The 22,024-nt window shown below is 42.2% G+C and overlaps 1 protein-coding gene across 5 annotated transcripts in view; it reads right to left on the bottom strand.

The window, feature by feature from the left end:
• The window catches only part of ECPAS (Ecm29 proteasome adaptor and scaffold), a 123,498-nt gene extending 109,335 nt beyond the window's left edge, over positions 1-14,163 (bottom strand). Inside the window, exons 1-2 of one of the 5 annotated variants that reach the window (XM_066256533.1) lie at positions 13,804-14,163; positions 6,181-6,283 (exon numbers count right to left, since the gene is read on the bottom strand). In XM_066256533.1, the coding sequence (XP_066112630.1) occupies positions 6,181-6,202 (22 nt within the window). In that variant the 5' untranslated portion in view covers positions 6,203-6,283; positions 13,804-14,163. Of the gene's footprint in view, positions 1-6,180; positions 6,284-12,652; positions 12,785-13,152; positions 13,716-13,803 lie in introns of those variants that run through there. The other 4 variants (XM_066256532.1, XM_066256534.1, XM_066256531.1 and 1 more) reach the window with 4 other exon arrangements.
• Positions 14,164-22,024: the final 7,861 nt, after the last annotated feature.

The raw sequence follows: 22,024 nt of genomic DNA, 5'->3' as shown, positions 1-22,024 counted from the left end.
TTACTTCATAAGTATGAATAATTTGTGTGATTTAAAAAGAGAAAATGGTCTGACCAGGTGGTGGCATAGTGGATAGAGCATCGGACTGGGATGTGGAGGACCCAGGTTCGAGACCCCGAGGTCACCAGCTTGAGCGCGGGTTCATCTGGTTTGAGCAAAGCTCACCAGCTTGGACCCAAGGTCACTGGCTCCAGCAAGGGATTACTTGGTCTACTGCAGCCCCACAATCAAGACACATATGAGAAAGCAATCAATGAACTAAGATGTCGCAAAAAAAAAAAAAAAAAAATTAATGACTGATGCTTCTCATCTCTCTCTGTTCCTGTCTGTCTGTCCCTATCTCTCTCTCTCTCTGACTATCTCTCTGTCTCTGAAAAAAAAAAAAGCAGACTTGAAATAAAAATTAAAAAAAAAAAGAGAAAATGGTTAGATGTCATTCAGGGTGAGAGGGTTCAGATTTTTTTTAAGTTGCTTGAATATTCTACAAAAAAACATTGTTTCTGAATATGGAGGTTAAGTTTGAAATTACAGATCAAGTTAGAGGCCTTAACTGGTAGCTGCAATTGAAAGGGAAAGCTGAAAATACCTAGACTCCTGCCTACTGAATCACAAATCAATTAATAACCTAAAGCTAAAGGCTATTTTGAGCAAGATCTGTCAAGTTACCACAGAAATATAATAGACTATCACAGGATAATTTCACAAGGAAATATTCTCCCTAATGATATTACTTTCTTCTGATTCACACATGTACATATATTATAGTCACAGAGCAGTTTCACATGGCTTTTTTTCTTTAAGATTTAATTTATTGGCCTGACCTGGTGGTGGCGCAGTGGATAGAGCATCGGACTGGGATGTGGAAGGACCCAGGTTCGAGACCCCGAGGTCGCCAGCTTGAGTGCGGGCTCATCTGGTTTGAACGAGGCTCACCAGCTTGGACCCAAGGTCGCTGGCTCCAGCAAGGGGTTGCTCAGCCTGCTGAAGGCCCGCGGTCAAGGCACATGTGAGAGGGCAATCAGTGAACAACTAAGGTGTTGCAACGCGCAATGAAGAACTAATGATTGATGCTTCTCATCTCTCTCTGTTACTGTCTGTCTATCCCTCTCTCTGACTCACTCTCTGTCTCTGTAAAAAATAAATAAATAAATAAATAAAAAATTAAAAAAAAAAAAAAAAGATTTAATTTATTGATTTTACAGAGGGGCAGGGGAGCAAGAAGCATCAACTCATGCTTGCTTCACTTTAGTTGTTCATTACTTGCTTGTTATATGTGCCTTGAGTGGGCAGGCCCAGGGTTTCAAACTCGTGACCTCAGCTTTACAGATCAATGCTCTATCCACTGCATCACCACAGGCCAGCCCCACATGGCCTTTTGAGCCTCAAAAAAAGGTGTTGAGGTGGGCAGCTATTGTGTGCATTTATGCTTGAAAAACTGGGCTCTGGATCTAACTGACTAACCAAAGGTCGCCAAGCTAACAAGACACAAACCTTTAGGTTAAACCTAGAAAGGTCTTTACCATCCCAACACACACTAGAACCCAATACCTCTCTCTAAAGTACTTTTTTTTGAAGTAAGTATACAAGCTCCAACTTACAGATGAGAAGCAGTGCCTAAATTCATTAAGAATGTTGACCACAATTGGAAAGGTAGTAAGTGGCAGACCTGGGATTCAAACTTCTGGCAGTCCAACTCCAAACCCAATGTTCCTTCTAGCATGCTAAATTACAGTAAGGTTGAGGCAGAGAAAGTGGGAGATGATTCTAAGCCTTCATACCCTGATCAACACTCAATTCACCCCTTCCTCAGGTTCAGAATTGGAATCAAAGAGTCAAGCCTCTCTGAGCGCCTGGACCTATAAGATCATGCCAGGAGAGATACAACATGGGTATCTTCAGCCTACCCGGTGGAGCACAAAATTGGAGAAGCTGGTCTGCAGCAAGAATGGCATGAAGATGCAAAGAGAAGCTGGAAGAACTGGATGACTTCTAGTCCTTCATTCCAAAGCCCTCTTGAAGGCCCCGCTTGTTTCTGTAAGACTCCCTGATTCCTCAGAGTAAGTGCCCCATTTCTGCTTAAGCTAGCTAATAGCTGGGTGCAAGTACAAATGGAAGGTCTTTGCTAAAGAGGAAAAAAAGATGTGCTTCTATAAAAATACATTAAAAATTAAGCAGCCAGCACATGTATAGGATGAATTCAGATTAGAGAGGAAGCCCTTCCTAACATTCTAGCCTCAAGGGACCTTTTCAACCATGTATCCATTCTCCAACTGCCATCCAAACTGCAATAGCTTATTAACTGTACTGTTATATCCTGGCCCAATTCTTTTTGCCAAACAGTCCCTCAACCAGGAATACTCTCCCAACCATCTCTTCATCTCACACCCAAATCCTTCCTATTCAAAGTCCAGCTCCAATCCAACATGCTCCACACTTACACACCCCATCCTGGTCCTACAAACTCGCACCGACCTTTCCACATCTCTCCTGCCGCCTGTTATCACTGCCTGTGTACGATGAAACTGCCGTTTTCCTTTCCCTAGACCAGGGGTCTCAAACTCTCGGCCCGCGGGACGCATGCAGCCCGCCGAACAATGTTGTGCAGCCCACAGACTAATCCACGAAGTTCAAAATATTTTGGATAAAATTAAGTAAGCCTAGGGGCCTACTTGTATTTTTCATTTCTCTAGCATCCTAGCTAGATATTAGCTTAGTTAACAGCAGTTGTGATGCGAACTACAGTTTCTGGTCGTTTTGTGACACTGAGTAAACTGCATGTACGATTGTGCTTGTTGCACTGATTTTTTTTGTTTTCAACTGCAGTGAGAAAAGTGTTGCGTAACAGTTGCCTTTTGTAGACCTAGTGCGGCCCGTGGAACGGCTGTGATCTTGCTCTGCGGCCCACATGCTGAGTTGAGTTTGAGACCCCTGCCCTAGACCATAAAAACTCTTCAGGTTGTGACCTGAATCTTTCTTACTCCACCAAACTCTCTCATCTGCTCCACCCATTTCTAGAGCTTCCTGGGTTGAGAAACAAAGACATAATAATCTCTTGGTATCCCAGCATTTTACTCAATGCCTTGCAGAGAGTAGTTGCTCAGATACCTGTTGAATATATGAAAGAATACTTTCCTGCATTAGAAAAGCAATTTAGAAGTCTATACAACTAACATCTTCAGTAAGGGAAAGGAGGGACTGGTGGCAATTTTTAACACCTGACATCAGAACCTCTTGGAAAAGGGACTGTTAATACTATACATACTTAGGATTTTTTTTGGAAAAGGAAGAGGAGGAGAAAGAGAGAAATTCCAGAAGGTCTGATTGTATGGCAGAACTGTTCTGATTCAAATCAGGAGGAGCATAGTAGTTATTGCAGAGAAGAAAAAGAGAGGGAGGGAGGACAGACCAGTGAAAGGGAGGAAAAACATGACTCATCACATCCTCAAGAGTTAACTAAATTCCTGAAATGCTTGGGAAAGGGGGATCTGGAGTGTGTGTGTGTGTGTCCCAGTGAAACAGGAGTTTCGTGTCCAAGTTGACCCCGGTAAAACCAAAACACATTTTCAGAAATGGGAACCCAGAAGCTAAGGAATACAAAAGTAAACTAAATTATAGGAAATTCACAAAAATTAAATGTGATGGGGAAGAACAAATACTTCTGAACATTGACAATATCTGCAATTAGGAATCTGAGGCTAAATCTGTGATGAATAAGGAAGCTCTAGCTGGCATCTACATTTTGTTTGTAATACTCAATCTTTTCTGGTAGATAAATCCTGTAAATTATAAATCTAACCAGGCACTGACTGGCAGTTAAAGTCCACATCATCTATTGATTCCCACATACCATTTCAGTTCACTAACTGCCACTCTAATTAATACTTGCCAAAACCTAAACAAGGTCAGCAGGATACTTCTTTAGGAATTAATGCTTAGAATTGTGATCTCTTCGCCTTAGTTTTTAAATACAGGCTTGCTTCCTCCCCCATCTTTTTAAAATGAACTCCTAAAATGCAAATGGACTTAAAAAGGAGAATCTCAGGAAGTCCAGCACTAAACACAAATATATTAAGTCAGAGGTGAGGAGAGGATCCATTCCCAGAAAGAGACTCCATCATGGGTCATGTGGGAGCTGCCTCCTTGCAGCCAGGGCAGCCCAAGGAGGTGACAAATAAGAACCCTTGCTGGCAAGGTCCTGAACAAGAGGTTCCTGCTAACACAGTCCCTGCTGACACCCCTTCCGTCCAGAAAGATGGCAATCAGACAGGCCATCTTCCTGTGCCCTAGCCCACCAGTCTTACTGCCAGGGCCCAGGCCGATACTCCAATACAAAAACCCTGCATCAGGACACACTAGGGAAGTCTTTCTTCACCTGCCACTTTAGAAGTCCTAGCCATCTGCCTATGATGTCAGGCTACTTTAAGCCCCCTACCAACCAACCCCGAACAGCCACAGCAAGGCTACTCCCCCCTTCACAAACCCCATCATCCTCCATTGCCTCCCTTCCCCTAACACAAACACAAACACACACGCGCGCGCGCGCACGCACGCGGAGGGAAGAAGTCATTGGGTTAGCTTGGCAAGCCTGGGTTGAGAGGAGACAACAGCCCACATCCGTACCATAAATTTAATGAGTAAGTGCCAGACTCTAGATGCGCTGAGGTCTAAAAACACTCCTAACTCCCAAGGAGACTATTTCCCCCAGAACCAGTACTAGCAGATACCCAATTAGAAATCAGTGTTAGTAAACTGATGAGCAGAGAGATTAGCTTATGAAAACTGGCTTAGAGGAGTTAGTATATATTAAGCAAGACTTCAAACTACATACAAGTCAAGCATATGATAATTGAGATCCATCCAAAGTAGCTAATTACTTAAGACAATGCTTATTTTGATGTATAAACTCTAAAATGTTCTTCATTTAACTCACTGTTTAAATCCCAGCATTTGTGGTTTGACCTTTTTGCCTTCACTATATTGTACTGACATTAACACATCTATTATAGGCCCAAAAGCTTTTAGAATCTCAGAGCGAATAAACAATGTCTTCACTTCTCTTCTAAACAATTCCTCCAACCTTCTAATTTTCCATTTCTCTGTGACGGAATGAAGATACGTAAAATAGCAAAAGTGTTCTGAGGCTAAACTGGTTTATAAAATATTCCATTCATTTCATCTCTCAAAATTCTACCTACGGCCATGGCCAGTTAGCACAGGTGGTTAGAGTGTCACCCCGAGACACCAAGGTTGTGGGTTCAATCCCTAAACAGGGCACATACAGGACCAGCCAGTGAGTGTACAACTAAGGGGAACAACAAAATGAATGCTTTTCTTTCTCTCTCTTTCTCTCTCTCTCTCTCACACACATACACACAACATTCTCTCTCTCTCTCTCTTCCTCTGTCTCTTTGAAAGCAATCAATAAAAAATAATTTTTTTAATTCGAAATGAATTAAGGTATCATACACCACCATCAGCAGCATACATACTGAAAAACAGAATGTACTGGGGGAGGGGAACCCAGTAGTTAAATTAGAAGATAGCAACAAAATGCACCTTTGGATTGAAGCTACAAAATCCCAGGTACTCACTGGATACTGAGCTTAGGATATCTGAGAATTACAATCTGAACCTACAGAGTTTCAATCAAAGGACCATCCAATATCATCCAAGAGTGAAACTGACACTATACTCTTGCTGGTCTCAGAATGAAGTGGCATCAAGTGGCTTTTCCATCACAGTGTGTGTCAAAATGGCAGAATTAGGACTATCCAATTACAAGAATGATACCTCTCTCAATACCTCTTTTCACAAATAAAACAATTAACTCCATAATGACATTCCTGGAGCAAGCAAAATCAAGGTTTGTGGTTGTGGCAGACAATACTAACTGTAAACTTAACACCCATAGCCTTTTCCTTGTGCATACTGTTAAGTAACATCTTTAAGTTTTACCTTTTTCTTTTTCTTGCCAACTTTTAAAATTTATGTTTAGGTGATGACAGAGAATAGAGGCTTCAGGTCTATACAAACTACCATGAACTGAACTGATGCTTAGGACAGCTAGAAAAGGACAAAAGCCCATGCAAATCAAGCGGGGAAACTGCTGCTTGATAACCAATGCATTTTTAAATGCTACTACAAAAAATGCACACATCCTAAGGAACTAAATCTACTAACCTCTACAATCAATGTGATACATGTTTATCCAGTCTTGACAAAAATCCTCTGGATCACCAATGGTACGTTCATCCACTTGTACATATGCAATTGTATAAAGAATCTATTATTTAGAACACCAGGAAAAAAAAACAATTAAAAAGCTTATACTCATAGCTACCATTTTTTAAAACTGATGCCCCACTTTGCAAATTCAGAATAAGGGGAAAAATTATAGTGATTACAAAACTGGAGAAAGAGTAAGAAATATGCTCATAAATAGAATTTAATAGGTAGAATATGCTAATACTTATTAAAATACACTGGTAATTATTCACAGAAGACTAAAAACTTTTAATACCAATATAACATATTTTATCATACATGTACATATATATGTATATATCATAAACATACAAAACCTTGAGTTAAAATTAAAAGAAATTATTTGAATTTTACAATAGTTTTACAGGAAGAATATTAGTAAGTAGACACACATGTTATTAGCACATTATACCTGAGAATGTAAATGGTTAATAGTCATAACCCTGGAAGCCTGCACCCTCTCTTAACATTCCCACTCCCCTTGCCTCCTTTGTCTTCTCCTCACTACATATGCACAGCTCCCAGATAGCCGTCCTCTGGACAATCTGTCCACTGCCGGACTCCACCATCATTCCCACACTCCCCCAAATTTCAGAACTAAAGTTCTTACACACCTACAAGCCACGTGCCTAGCACTGTGCCAAGTTCTTAGCATGCATTTAAGTTCTTCCCATTCTTATAACATCCCTGTAAAATAGGTTTTAGTATTATCCCATTTTACAGATGAGAAAACCAAGACCCAGAAGTTAGGTCTCTTGGTAGGAACATTAACTAAAAAGTGGTAGAGTCAGGATTCAAAACCAGCTCTGACTTTAATGCCAGAGGTTTTAGCCTCAATTCAAAAGTTTCCCTAAACAGTATGGGTGCCACAATAATTCAATTCATTCATTTAACAAATAATTTCATTGTTGAACACAAACAAAATTATTCTCCCCTTTTTTCACCTCCACCTCCTTATATCTGTCTAGAGACTACACTATCCATTACTTCTCATCTTTCATATAGATTCTTGGAATCATCTCTAACTCCTTCCTCTCCTGAATAACCCTTATCTACTTAGCCAATAATTTCTGCCTATTTTAGAGATTCTAAATTATATTACCTCCCTGCCAATATAGACTCTAAACTTCGTTTACCAATGTCCCAATTCAGACTCTAAACTTCTTTGCCCTGGCCACTGTGACACCCTCCTAATTAGTCTTGCTGCTCTCAGTCTCTGGATCCTTGTAATCAATGTTACACCACTACCACCTGTTATCCTTATAAAACAGATCTACTCATGTTACACCTCTGCTTAAAAGCCTTTGATGGTTCTCTACTGTCTAGAGAACAAAGTTCAAACTAGCTGTGCTGCATTCCCATACAGGCTGGTCTCCACCTATCTTCCCAGCTTCATCTCCGGCTGCCCCCACACACACACTAAAAATAATAATTTATACAGAACTTAATTGCTTAAACAGTGCGTTTTCACAGACATTAATCCTAACAAGACTATGAGTATTTCTCATTATCCCAGTTTTATGATAAAGATACTGAGACTTACAAAGGTAACTTGCCCAAGATCCAAAATCCTAAAGAGTAGAAAGGACCTAGTCTCAAACTCCAAATCTTTCTCCTTCCCCAGGACTTCCCGCAGCCGCAGCACCGGCACTGCAACACATCAGACTTACTCAAACTTTCTCTGGAAATCCACAAGATTCTCAAATCTCTTTCTTAGCTCAAGCTACTGTTTCCTTAGGCTGGAGTGCTACTCTCTCTTTTGACATTTCCAAAGAACTGCGTTAGGCATTTTTCATATCATACTTTGTATCAGTTTTTTATACTTACATATAAATATGTCTCTACATTGAATTCTAAGCCCTGGGAGGACAGAACCATAACTGAGTCACTCAATTTTAAAGTCTGCTTATTGACTTGATAAATATGTGGAGGAAACAACGCAATAAGATGGCAAGTATCAAGGCAGAGACTGGCTAGGCCTGAAACCAGAGATGAGTAACACCGATCAGACCATCTGAGCACACCAGCGGTGCCTACAATTTTAACATCTAGCTTCTGAATAAGGTCGAATGCCTTAGCGCCTACTATTCTCACAGACATTGACCTTTGTTAAATATTACAGCTTACTGAAAATATAATGCAAAACAGAATGGGATGAAAGTAAAAAATTAGAAATTGATTTTAAAAAAAACCAGAAAAAAATAATCTAGAGATGTTTTATCAACATATGTACCCTGATTTATCAATGTCACTGCATTAAATTTAATAAATAAATTTAAAAAAAATTAAAAAAAAAAACAGAAATACCATTATCTTACATTTCAACACTCTTTTTTGGTTAAGCAACCAAAATTTAAATGAAAGTGGCTTATTTTATTTAGCCTTTTGCCAATAATCTGCTCAGTTGCATGGGTGGCTGTCATTAAAGCAACCATCTCAGTATGCCCACAGAATCATATTCGCCTACACAGCTTTCCACGTCTTAGCTTGGCACTGGCGGAGACTCTCTCAGAAGTATCTGACATGCTGATTATCTGGCCAGCTTGTGCAACTAAACTTTCCCATGGCTATGTCAAATGGTCAAACTGGATAGTCTCAGTGTGCTTTAAGATTACAGGCTGTTACTCCTTCATGAGTTGTCTTTATCCCAAAGATCAGGTACTAAAGATGCCTTATAATTACAAAGCTCAGAATATGAAACCACTCAACAGCTGACCAGGTAAAAAGTCTCAAATGCTTCCCACTCTCTGTCAAGAATCTCCCTGCCCACTGCTAAAATATAACTACAATGTCATCTTTTCCATGAACTGGCAGAGGATAATATTAGAAGAAAAACTAGCCCTCATGCCCTGCATTGAATTTCATTTCATTCCAAATATATATATATATATATATATATATATATATAAAGAAAACAACAGACTGTAACCTTAAGTAATTCACAAACTAAATTTCAGAGCTGCCTATAACAGTCAGAACTAATTGTTCTCGATTTTGGCAACTTACCTCAAAATCTAGTATGTTCTATTCAAAATACATCAGAATACTACCACATTTTATACACTACAGATTTCCTCTAGAAGCTAGCAAGACATGACCAGCAGGGGAAGCCATATTGATCTTGGGTACAAACTGTGTATTTTCCCTTTGCAGAAAGTAAGTCCAGTGGTAGAGAAGGATTAACAAATTTAGGAATCAGAGAATCTGAGTTCAAGCCTAACTCTGTAACAGTAGGGAAGCCCCACCACTGAGAAGTAGTAAGAGCACCAAATTCACAGGGAACACTGCTGTAAGGCTTCAATAAGTTAATATGTACAAAGTGATCAGAACTCACGGTTAAGCATTCAACAAACATAAGCTTTACTATTATTCTATTACAATATCTAACTCAAAGTGACATATCTTTTTCAGGGGGATTATAATTCAATTGATTTTATTGGGGTGACACTGGTTAACAATTACACAGGTTTCAGGTGCAAAATTCTACAACACATCTCTGTACAGCACATTGTGCGTTCACCCCACCAAGTCAAGTCTATGTCTGTCACCATTTATCCCTCATGCCCTCCTCTAACTCCCTACATGACATCTGTGAAAATAAATTCTAACACATCCCAACTCAGGATTATCCTGCTTACCTTTTGCCAACCCTCATACATCAATGATACTTCTCCAAAAAATAGAGTAAGACAACCCTAACAGTCAATTCTGCTTCTCAGGAGTTCCTGCAAAGTATCATGGCAAATACATTTGAAAGCTGGGATAAATTTAATTTAAACTTACAACATGTATATCATGTCAAATGTAAAGGTAAAAAAATGTTTATTTGAATCTATGGAAACACAGTGTTACCAGCTACACATGTCTAAATAACAGACCTGGGAACTAGAGATGGTAATATTACTTTAGTATTATTCTATACCATATATATAATCATATAATTTGATCCTCACTTATATCCATTTATATGATTCCTTCTCTTTCTTCTCAACAGTATTGTAATTCTTTGGTGTTTCTTTGGTACCTAACAATGTTAAGTAGTAGTCAAATAGTTGAATTAAAGTAACATTTGGCAGAGAATTTAGCAAAGCATCTGACTCTCTTTTCATCAGCATGAACACTGTAACTGTGGTACACAGAGGTAATTCAGCCTATAGGCTGGTATGAATGTACATTCAAGTCTGAGACACCTGGGATCCAACTCTACCACTTCCTAGCTGTGGGAGCTTGGGAACCTAAAAAGCCTGTTTTCCACTGCATAAAACAGCAATAATTTTACCTACCTTTTCGGATTACTTTGAAAATGAGAGTACATAAACAAAGCATTTAAGGCTAGCACTGAAATATTTAGGGAGAAGTGTACTGATGTCTCCAATTTACTTTGCAATGAATTAAAAATAAAAATGAACTCAGTACATAATGCCAAGGAACTGTACACTAAACTATGGTTAAGATGATAAATTTAATGTGTATCTTACCACAATCTTTTTTGAATAAAAAAATAATTAAAATAAAATTTTAAAACATGGATTGACAGGTGGACAGACATATGTAGCAAAGCTAATAAAATATCAAATGTAGTATCTAAGTAGTGGGTATGTGGGTGCTTATCTTCAACTTTTTTATTTTTGAAGACTTTTATAATAAAACATTAGGAATAAAATAATGCTGGCATCAAATAGTTTGCTTTTATTATTATCTACTACTCAGAAATAATAGCCAGTGACTATTCCAGATACAGTACTTAGCTCTTTTTTATGGCAGAATTTTTAAAAGCATCTTTTGCCAGCTATCCTTTTATTACAGCAATTCTGAAACCAAAAGTGGTTTATTTGAAACTTCCTAGACGATATATATGTGTGTGACTTCAAGTAAAATTATTCTAAGGTATGAAACTGCCAAATGTTGAATCTTTCCTGAATACAGACATCAAATTAACAGATATCTGTGGTCCACGACTGATAATCTGACCAAATAAAACACTGGAAAAGCAAGAATTGGAACTATTTGTCCCTAACTTTTCCAGCACCCATGGAAAAATTGGAATCTTTGTGTACTGATGATGGGGACATAAAATGGTACAGCCACTGTGGAAAATAGTATGATGGTTCCTCAAAAATTAAAAATAGAATTATCATATGATCCAACAATCCCACTCTTGGGTATATACCCAAAAGAAGTTAAAGCAAGAGGGTCTCAAAGAGATATCTGTATCCCTGTGTTCACAGCAGCATTATTCAAATAGCTAAAACATACAAGCAACTCAAGTGGTCATCAAGATGAAATGGATGAGAAAAGTGATATATATGTAACAATGGGATAGCATTCATCCTTAAAGGGGAAGAAAATCCTGTCACATGCTACCATATGAATGAACCTTGAGGACTTTATGCTAAGTTAAATAAGCCAGTCACAATAAGACAAATCCTGTGAGAGATGTGGGGTAATCAAAATCACAGAGACATAAAGTAGAATGGTGTTGCCAGGGGCTGAGAGGAGGCAGCAATAAAGGAGTCAGGGTTCAATGTATATGGAATTTCAGTTTTGCAAGATCAAGAGCTCTGGAGATAGGCAGTGGTGATGGTTGCACAACAGTATGAATGCACCATGAGACCTTGTCTTCTCAGACTCTCCATCCTGCCCAGGGCCACACCAATTGTCCATTTCAGCTTCAAAATGAGCAAACACTACTCCTGCTAGCCACTTTTGTGTTAAAACAGCAAGGAACTCAATCTCTTAACTTGCCTCCTCTTTAAAACAAGGATTCATTCCTACCAACCTGTCTCATAAGGTTGCTATGAGGGTAAAAGTGAGATCACGCACATACAAGCACCTTTAAATTGCCAAGCACAAAAGAAACAGAGATTATAACTACTTTCATATGGAAAAGTCAGAAGGTGCTGTAACAAGAGAAACTTCACAAAGTTTGGGACACTTCACCCACGCTTCTTCATTCCTTGTAAAACTCGCAGGTCTCCCTAAATAACACCCCTCTTGTTTTTGTCATAAACTGAAGGGCGGCACTGAGGAAACAAACAACAACAAGAAAACTCAACCGAAAGTATTTCATCTAACCACCCCAACACAATCAGAAATTATCTTCCACGTCCCAGAAAAATTCAGTTTTTATGACCCCAGCGTGGGCCTGCGACGCCCTGGGACTACACTTCCCACAAAGCATCGAGGCGAACCCCGGGCGGCAGGCGTGGCGGCCTGGAATCCAGGGTGACCACCGCTCTCCCCGAACGTGGATTGCCGTCCCCTGGAAAACTGCAACGTTTACGGTCGAGTGCGCCCTGGCTCTGCTTTCTGAAAGCGCTGTCACCCCGTGGTTTCCCCTGCGCCTAGCGCCGCGACCCTCTCTGCCGTCCCGTCCTTCCTGCTCCACCTGAGGGTCATCGCCTGTTCCTGGCCTTTCCTCCAATTTCTGGGGTGTCACAGAAAGGCAGCGTCTCCCCCTCCCTGAAAGCTCTATTTCTAGAACTCGCCCAACAGTTGGGACCCGGAGGCCACGGGGAGATCAGAGGAGATGAGCTGACACAACCCGCCAGCCTGGGTCAGGCCCGTCCGCCCGCCCGCCAGTCCAGGCACCGCGGGCAAGGGGCTGGGCTCCCCCCACCCTGGGCCGGGGTGGATCGCGGACAGAGGTGGCTCCGCCTGGGGCTCCGGTTTCAATTTCGCAACGTGACGGTGCAAACCTGAGGCCTACAAACGCCGGCGGCGGCGTCCCGCGCCCCTCCCGCCTGCCAGGCCCGAGCGCCCCAGTCCCAGGGCCGCCGCCCGCCCACCCGGCCCGGCGCCCCGGCCCTCCCGGCCTCCGGCCTCCGGCCCTGCGCCGGCTCCGGCTCCGGCTCCGGCTCGCGACCGCAGGCTCGCCGTGGCACTTACTCAGCTCGTCCTGGGAGGCGGAGGCGGCGGCCGCAGCCATGTTGCGCCGCGGCGGGAGGGAGGGGCCGGAGGGGGAGGGCGCGGGCCGGCGGCGCGGGGGGCTCGCGGCTCGCGGTGCGACAGGGGCCCGGGGCCTCGGCTCGTTCGGCGCGGGCCGCCCGGCGCCCACGAGGCCCGCCCGCCGCCGCTGCCTACGTCCTCTTCGCTGCACGCGTCGCTCTCGCCGTCCCCCGCGAGGTCGCGAACGGGGCGCTCCCGCAGCCTCGCGCCTCTGCGGAGCCGCGGCTGTCACTCGGCCGCGTCCGGGTGCGCCGGGCCCGCGCGGCGGCTCTGCAGCTCCGCGCCGCGCTCGCCCAACTCACGCCGGTTTTATATTTAGAAAGAGCTGAGCCATCCTCCCAGCGGCCCCCCCGCCGGGCCCGCCGCGCGCCCGCCCGCCCTCGCTCGCTCGCTCGCTCGCGGCTCGTCCTGCCCACCTGCCGCCGCCCGCCCCGCGCGCCGGAGCCGGAGCCGGAGCCGGCCCGGGAGCGCTCCCCGCGCGGACCCGGCACGCGGCGGCCTGCGCGGGCGGCCCGGCCTAGCCGCCCCGCCGCCCCGGGCCGGCGCAGCCCGCAGCGGCCCCGGCGGGGGGCAGACGCGCGGGCCTCTGACCTGAGTCCGAGCCGGTCTCCATGCCGGGGATGCTGCGCTCGGCGCCCAGAAGCGAGGCGTGCGGCGGCCTCTGCCCCGAAGAGCCACGCGCTGCAGTCCGCGAGGGGCTCTGCCGGGCTGGGCCGGGGGAGATCCTCGAGGCGGGGCCGGAGCTCCCTTTCGAAAGGCCTATGGCTGTCACGTTGGCTGGTCCCGACCTGAAGAAACACGCCTGTCCAAAGGAAGAGACGTGGACTCGGCAAAGTAGCGCCGGGCTCGGAGTCGGCGGGAAGAAGCCCCGCCCTGCGCCTGCCGCCGAACTTCTCGGCCCGGCGCTGACTCAGTCCCGGGCGAGCCGGCCGCCGGGGGCCGCCGCGGACCAGGCTCCCTGGGCGCCTTTGCTCTCCTAGAGACAGACTGCGACCCAGTGTCGGTTTCTGATGCTCAGGAACTAGGACTACCGAGTGAAGGAAAATTACTAAGCCCTACTAAGAGTTAAATAAACCAAGATTATTTTTAAGTTCAAATTCAAGTATATATCTTATGTGAGCTATTTTTTATTTACCCGTTTTAGAGAGAGGAAGGGGGAGAGAGAGAAACATCCGTTTCTGTGTGTACCCTGACAGGGGATCGAACTGGCGACGTCTGCGTGTCAGGAGGATGCTCTAACTAACCGATCTATCCGGCCAGGGCTGAGCTTTTTTAAAAATGTGTTTATTCTAATACCTACATTCTTTTTGGTAACCAAGTGATTTATTTTGAATATACCGATTTTCACTTTATACCTTCAGTTTGTCTGTGAGGTCATATACTTGGAAAAAACGCTTGCAACATGGAATTCAAATTAAGTGGTTGCATAATTGTGGTGCTTTAAGTGATGGTACTGTTGTAACAAATTAGGTACAAGATCAGATACTTTTTTTTATGAGAGGAAGAAATTATGATTCTGAATGAGTCAAAACTGCATTTTTTCCTAAAAGTGGACATCTATAAAGCCCTAGTTAATGTCCAGAAAACTGAATATGTCATTCCAGATGTAGCATCAGAAAAAAAAAAAGGTATTTTTACAACATTATTTCCTTTATTGCTTTTATTATAGAAATTATACATGAAGAATGCTTTGGAATATCATAAAAGTGAAAGGCTTTTCTCCCATCCCACTACCCAGAGAAAACTACTTGAACAGGTACAGTTGTGCATACCCTTCAAGGCCCTGTCTCCACACACATATGTGCAGCCCCAAATACCATCACTTGGATGGGGAGAGGATTCTCAATCACTATAAAGTTCTGCATCAATATTTTATCCCCATAAACATACTTCCATGTTAATTCAAAAAGTTCTACACTACCACACTCTTTTTTTTGTTCATGACTTCATAGTACTCAGGAATTAACCAATTCCTTTTCTTAGAGCAATTTGGCTCTTTTGTTTGATGTTGACACAAAGTCAATGCACAATGAACTGTTTGCAAAGAATACAATACTGAAGTATATAACCTGAAGGTTGTCCCCTACCTCCCTGCCAACCATCTCCTCATTCCCTAGAAATAATCCCTATTAACAGTGGTGTATACAACCGTTTCTGACCATTCCTATGACTACATAAAGTGGCTGCACCAAGGACTGGTTTGGGAAGACTTTGACATTCCATGACTTCAAATACTATAAATTCTTCTAAAGTCACCCCCCTCCCCCCAAAAATAGAGAATCTAACTTAAAAAAAAAGGCAATTTTAACTTCCATACAAAACCAGCTAGCAACTCATTAAATTTCTCCTATATAGATATACAAGAGTCCATATGTGTGCAAATCACAGATATATGTGTACACAGATTTTTGTTTGTTTTAACAAAAATAGACTTACACCACACATATTATGTAACTTTCATCTTTTCATTAAACTATATTACAGGTGTCTTTCCCTATCAGCAATGATAACAATAGCTAATATGAATATGCCAGGCCTTGTTTGAAGTGTTTTACATGGATGAGTTAATTTAGCCCACACACTAGTCTTATGAAGTAAGGATTTTTCTGATAGAGTCGAGGAACATACCTAAAGGCCACAACTTGAGAGTGGTAGAGAGGGGATTTGACCCCTGGCAGTGTGGATCCAGAGTCCCCTCTTAACCACTGTGATCTGTGTGTACAGAGCAACCTCATTCTTTTAAATGCTACATAATAAATACACGACAAAACTTACTGAATCCTTTCCCTATGAATGAGCATTTATATTGTCTAACATTTTCTACTATAGCAAACAATGCTATGGCAAAAGATTCTTATACGTCTTTATAAAGTCACGCATTTCTATATGTATATGTGAAACTGTCACGCAAAAAATAAAAAGATGGCCTGACCTGTGGTGGCGCAGTGGATAGGGCGTTGACCTAGAACGCTGAGGTCGCCAGTTCAAAACCCTGGGCTTGTCTGGTCAAGGCACATATGGGAGTTGATGCTTCCTGCTCCTCCCTCCCCCTTCTCTCTCTCTCTCTTTCTCTCTCTCTCTCTCTCTCTCTCTCTCTCTCTCTCTCTCATTCTTTCTCCTCTCTAAAAATTAATAAAAAAATTAGAAAAAAATAAAAAGATGCCTTTAACATAATCTATGCCGTAGTTAATAGCAGTTTACAATGGTACGTTACAATCACAGTGGCTTTTTGATACTTACAACTTTTTTTTATAGTTGCTTCTCTATTCAAACTACTTATAGTTTATATTTCCCACTATATTGCTTCATCTTCTTACTAGAAACTTTTGTTTTGACTAGTGGCCCTGGGATACTATCAATCTAGAATTTACTTCATCTTTCAAAAACAGACAAGGAGGCATTAGGGGAGGGGAGGGGATGAACAGGGGACAGAGAAGAGACTGCTGAGAAACCAAAATAAGATATCAGAAAATCCAAAAACTAATCATGTATCTTTTACTCATTAAAAGTCCCCTCTCCTTTTGTAGGCCCTAGTCACTAAATGCATGCACAGTTTTGTGTTTTTTTGTTTTGGTTTTATTCTGTGATAAAGACAGAGACAGATAGGGACAGACAGATAGGAAGGAAGAAAGATAAGAAGCATCAATTCTTCATTGTGGCATCTTAGTTGTTCATTGATTGCTTTCTCTTATGTGCCTTGATGGGCAGGATGGGGGTGGGCTACAGCAGATCAGTGACCCCTTGCTCAAGCCAGCAACCTAGTGCTTAAGCCAGCGACTGTGGGGTCATGTCTATGATCCCATGCTCAATCCAGTGACCCCGCGCGCAAGCTGGTGAGCCCATGCTCAAGCCAGATGAACCCTGTCTCTAGCCAGCAACTTGGAGTTTCAAACCTAGGTCCTCTGTTCCCAGTCTGACCCTCTATCCAATGTACCACTGCCTGGTCAGGCACATGCACAGTTCTAATAAGGTAAATAATCTCATTTCCATAGTCAAAGCAGATGAAAAGCTGAATATCAGAGAACACTCTTTTGGACAGGTACTGTACATGGATGACAGAAGTGCTTATAGCTTCTTTTAATAGAAACCTAGAAAACAAGGGAAGAAACAGGAAAACTATGAAAATAAGCTATAAGAACTCAAAAATCAAAGCATTCTGACATTTATAAAGTACAAAAAAGCACTACCACATAGGCCATGAAATTATTTCACTTGAATAACTGATGTTCATGGTGTTAGTCCTGACATCAAGAAATAGTAAAATTCGCCTGATCAGGCAGTGGCACAATGGATAGAGTGTCGGACTGGGATGCAGAGGACCCAGGTTCGAGACCCTGAGGTTGCCAGCTTGAGCGCGGGCTCATCTGGTTTGAGCAAAGCTCACCAGCTTGGACTCAAGGTCGCTGGCTCAAGCAAGGGGTTACTCGGTCTGCTGAAGGCCCCCGGTCAAGGCACATATGAGAAAGCAATCAATGAACAACTAAGGTGTCGCAACGAAAAACTGATGATTGATGCTTCTCATCTCTCTCCATTCCTGTCTGTCTGTCCCTATCTATCCCTCTCTCTGACTCTCTCTCTCTGTCTCTGTGAAAGAAAAAGAAAAAAAAATAGTAAAATTTTTCCCTGGCTGGATAGCTTGGTTGGTTGGAGCATCGTCCCGAAGCGTGGGGGGTGCTGGTTCAGTTCATGGTCAGGGCACATGCAGGGACAAGCAGTTTGCTATTACTCTTTCTCTCTCTTTCTCTCTCTCTCTCTCTCACTGAAATCAATCAATAAAAGTTTTTATAAAAAATTAAAAAATAGTAAAAATTATGTCTAGTATATCAACATCAAAAAACAAAGAAGTATGGCCTGACTAGGCAGTGGCGCAGTGGATAGAGTGTCTGACTGGGATGCAGAGGACCCAGGTTTGAGCCCCAAGGTCACCAGCTTGAGTGCAGGCTCATCTGGTTTGAGCAAAAAGCTCACCAGCTTGGACCCAAGGTTGCTGGCTTGAGCAAGGGGTTACTCGGTCTGCTGTAGACCCACAGTTAAGGCACATTTGAGAAAGCAATCAATGAACAACAAAAAACTGATGATTGATGCTTCTTATCTCTCTCTGTTCCTGTCTATCTGTCCCTATCTATCCCGCTCTCTGACTCTCTCTCTGTCTCTGTAAAAAAGAAAAAAGAAAAACAAAGAAGTATGTAGTATATTTTACCTTGAAAATCTTACTGTTCACTTTATCCTTTTCTTCAAAATGTATTATATAAAATATTTTAAAATTTTGTGTGGTCATTTAAACATTATGATTAAGTAATCATAATTAAAAGTAAATTTATCCAAACAACATAAATATATTACAATTTATTTTAAGATTTCAACAATTAATGCTTAGCATATTTTTTATGTTGTAACTTTTGAGAGTTGTTAAACTTAAAAAGTAAATTTGTTTTGGAAATTCATCTCCTTGTGAAAAGGACAGGGAATTTTTGCAAAAAGAAAAGAACATACCCAATTATCATTCACTTACTTGTTACCTAATTTAATATGTGAAATTGTCCCTTTGTCTTGGAATTCTTCCTCAGGAGGTAACCAACCACAATTAGACTGGAGATGGCTGAGAAATATGGCTTTCTTTTGTAAAGTGAGAGAAAGACCATTGTGAAATAAGAGGTGTTCTTAGCCAGAGCAATTTGAACAAAGAATATGTATGATGGGTATTTGGTTATTTTCTCTTGCTAATCTGTTCCACATCTATATGAATATTAGCCTAGCCAGAAGAACCTTGAGGGTAGAGGAAAGTTTATTTCTCTCCCAGAGTTCTTTTGTCAAATCAAGAGTACCTAAACCTGACCAGACAGTGGTGCAGTGGATAGAGCATTGACCTGGGGATGCTGAGAACCCAGGTTCGAAACCCCGAGGTCTGTGGCTTGAGCGCAGTGTCGCCTTTTGAGCATGGCATCATAGTCATGACCTCATGGTCCTTGACTTGAGCCCAAAGGTCACGGCTTGAGCCCAAGGTCGCTGGCTCACTGACTCAGCTGGAGACCCCTAACCCCGCTCCATCAAGGGATGTATGAGAAGCAATCAATGAGCAACTAAGGAGCCATAACTACAAGTTGATGCTTCTCATCTCTCTTCCTACCTGTCTGTCTGTCTCTATCTCAAAAAAAATAAAGTATTTGAAATGACTTTCTCACAGCTGTAGAAATTAAAGTCACCTCTGATGTAGCTGATCCAAATACAGTGACTTTGACAATGTCAAGATTAAAATCAGGGGCAGAAGAGTTAAATGATTTAGTTGGGATCACTTGTACACCTTGTTGTGAGGAGTTGGGACTATTAATAGAAAAGAGGGGATGGGAAAGTTAAACAATAAGACAAACAATAGCAGCCACATCTGTTAGTCTAGCAAATATTTATTCTCCTTAAAATATCTTTAATCTGGCCCTGGCCGGTTGGCTCAGCGGTGGAGCGTCGGCCTGGCGTTCGGGGGACCCGGGTTCGATTCCCGGCCAGGGCACATGGGAGAGGCGCCCATTTGCTTCTCCACTCCCCCTCCTTCCTCTCTGTCTCTCTCTTCCCCTCCCGCAGCCGAGGCTCCATTGGAGCGGAGATGGCCCAGGCGCTGGGGATGGCTCCTTGGCCTCTGCCCCAGGCGCTAGAGTGGCTCTGGTCGAGGTGGAGCGACGCCCCGGAGGGGCAGAGCGTCGCCCCCTGGTGGGCAGAGCGTCGCCCCCTGGTGGGCGTGCCGGGTGGATCCCAGTCGGGTGCATGCGGGAGTCTGTCTGACTGTCTCTCCCCGTTTCCAGCTTCAGAAAAAAAAAAAAGAAAAAAATTTTTAAAAAATATATCTTTAATCTGTCACTTCCCCTCTTACCTTGCCTAGTCTACTTTCTGTAAAGCATTTTATGCTAAACAAAAGTCCTCAGTCTTTAATCCTTTGCACTCTGGCTTCTGGCTTCCTCACTTTATCCTGATAAAGATCAACATTGTTACTCTCAAAGTTTACCACATTTCTCATATTATATATATATATATATGTTTTTACATTGATATGTAATTAACATTTTACATTATATGAGTTTTAGGAATACAATATATATAGTAAATGTTAAGCCTAATCTGGAGGGACTCAAAACATTGAAGACACAAACAAAATCCATCGATTCCACACCAAAGCTTTATTGTCTAGCTTGGCCAAGCGGCAGCAACTTCAACAGAAATCTGAGGGAGAGCCTGACCTGTGGTGGCGCAGTGGATAAAGCATCGACCTGGAAATGCTGAGGTTGCCGGTTCGAAACCCTGGGCTTGCCTAGTCAAGGCACGTATGGGAGTTGATGCTTCCAGCTCCTCCCCCCCTTCTCTCTCTGTGTCTCTCCTCTCTCTCTCTCTCTCTCTCTCTCTCTCTCTCTCTGTCTCTCCCTCTCCTCTCTAAAATGAATAAATAAAAAATAAATTAAATAAATAAAAAAAAGAAATCTGAGGGAGAGCGCACCAGCCCTTTGTTCTACTTAGTTTTTATAGTTTTGCAAGCAGGAAGTACAAAAGCAAAAAAATTGTAATTATTGATAGGTGCCCTTTACCACTATTGGTTATAGTCATATGCCTTTCAACATGATAGGACTATGTTCAATTTGCAAGCCATATATTATTTTGAAGAAAACAAAATTTACAAAGTCAACACAATGATAGAAAGATGTCTCTTTGCATATTAAAAGACATTTCTATATTTTCTAATGTTTATCTGCCATCTTTTTGTCCAGAGTCACACACATTAACTATATGCATTTATATGGGAGAGGTAGTTTCCATGGGGACAAATGCCCACAAATGGCTCATTACTATAAGAAAAGATTTATTTTGGCTTTTCTCTTCCTGCACCTGGCTAGCCATTCACCCCTTTCCCCATAGGTGTGGTGGAATGTCAGGGAATCCATGTTTTCCTTCCCTTTGCATTTACAATACAATGCCAAGGGCCATCCTGGTTTTCTGCCAATCACACAGTACAGAGATTATTCACAAAATTTCTCTGCACACACACCTTAACCTAAATTAATAAAATGTTCTTTAAGCCTCTTAAAATATTAATATTGATTCTGTAGCTTTTGGTACTTTACAACACCTGCGGGTGAGGTGGCACAGTGGCTCCTCAGGGCTCCTCAGTATATATTGGATATACAATGAAATGGTTACAATACATTTAATTAACATTCATCACCACACACAGTTACAAATTTTATCTTGTGATGAGAATTTTTAAGATCTACTCTTGTAGCAACTTTCAAATATACAATGCAATGTTATTAACTATAGTCACCATGCTGTCCTTTATATCCCCAGGACTTCATTATCTTATAAATGGAAGTTTGTACCTTTTGATCACCTTCACCTGTTTTTCCCATCCCCACCCCTTCATTATATATTTTGTGTTTTTTTCTCAAGATAGCTTAGCTTTGCTAACATTTCTCAAACATCAAACATTTCTGGCAACCTATGCTCTCTGGTCATACTTGGACTCATTTTCATTCTCACTTTTCTTCTATCTTCCTATATTCTACCTATTTCTATCAGACCCCCTTCCTGTTCCCCTATGCACCTTATTGGCAAATTGTTTCTTAAAGGAAGTAGATAGTAAACAGTTTAGGCTTTGTGGGCCATAGTTTGTCACAACTACCCAACCCTGCCATTATAACGTTAGAGTAGTCAGAAACACCACATAAAAGATCATGGCTGTGTTCCAATAAAACTTTTTTTTACAGAAACAGGCACTGGGCTGGATTTGGACTAAGTGCCATAGTTGAATCATTTCTCATCTAGGAAATTCTTG

This window comes from Saccopteryx bilineata, chromosome 2 (assembly GCF_036850765.1).
Source record: "Saccopteryx bilineata isolate mSacBil1 chromosome 2, mSacBil1_pri_phased_curated, whole genome shotgun sequence".
NCBI classification, from domain to species: domain Eukaryota; kingdom Metazoa; phylum Chordata; class Mammalia; order Chiroptera; family Emballonuridae; genus Saccopteryx; species Saccopteryx bilineata.
The sequence above is the reverse complement of the archived record's forward strand: the minus strand, read 5'-3'. Positions and strand labels throughout refer to the sequence as shown.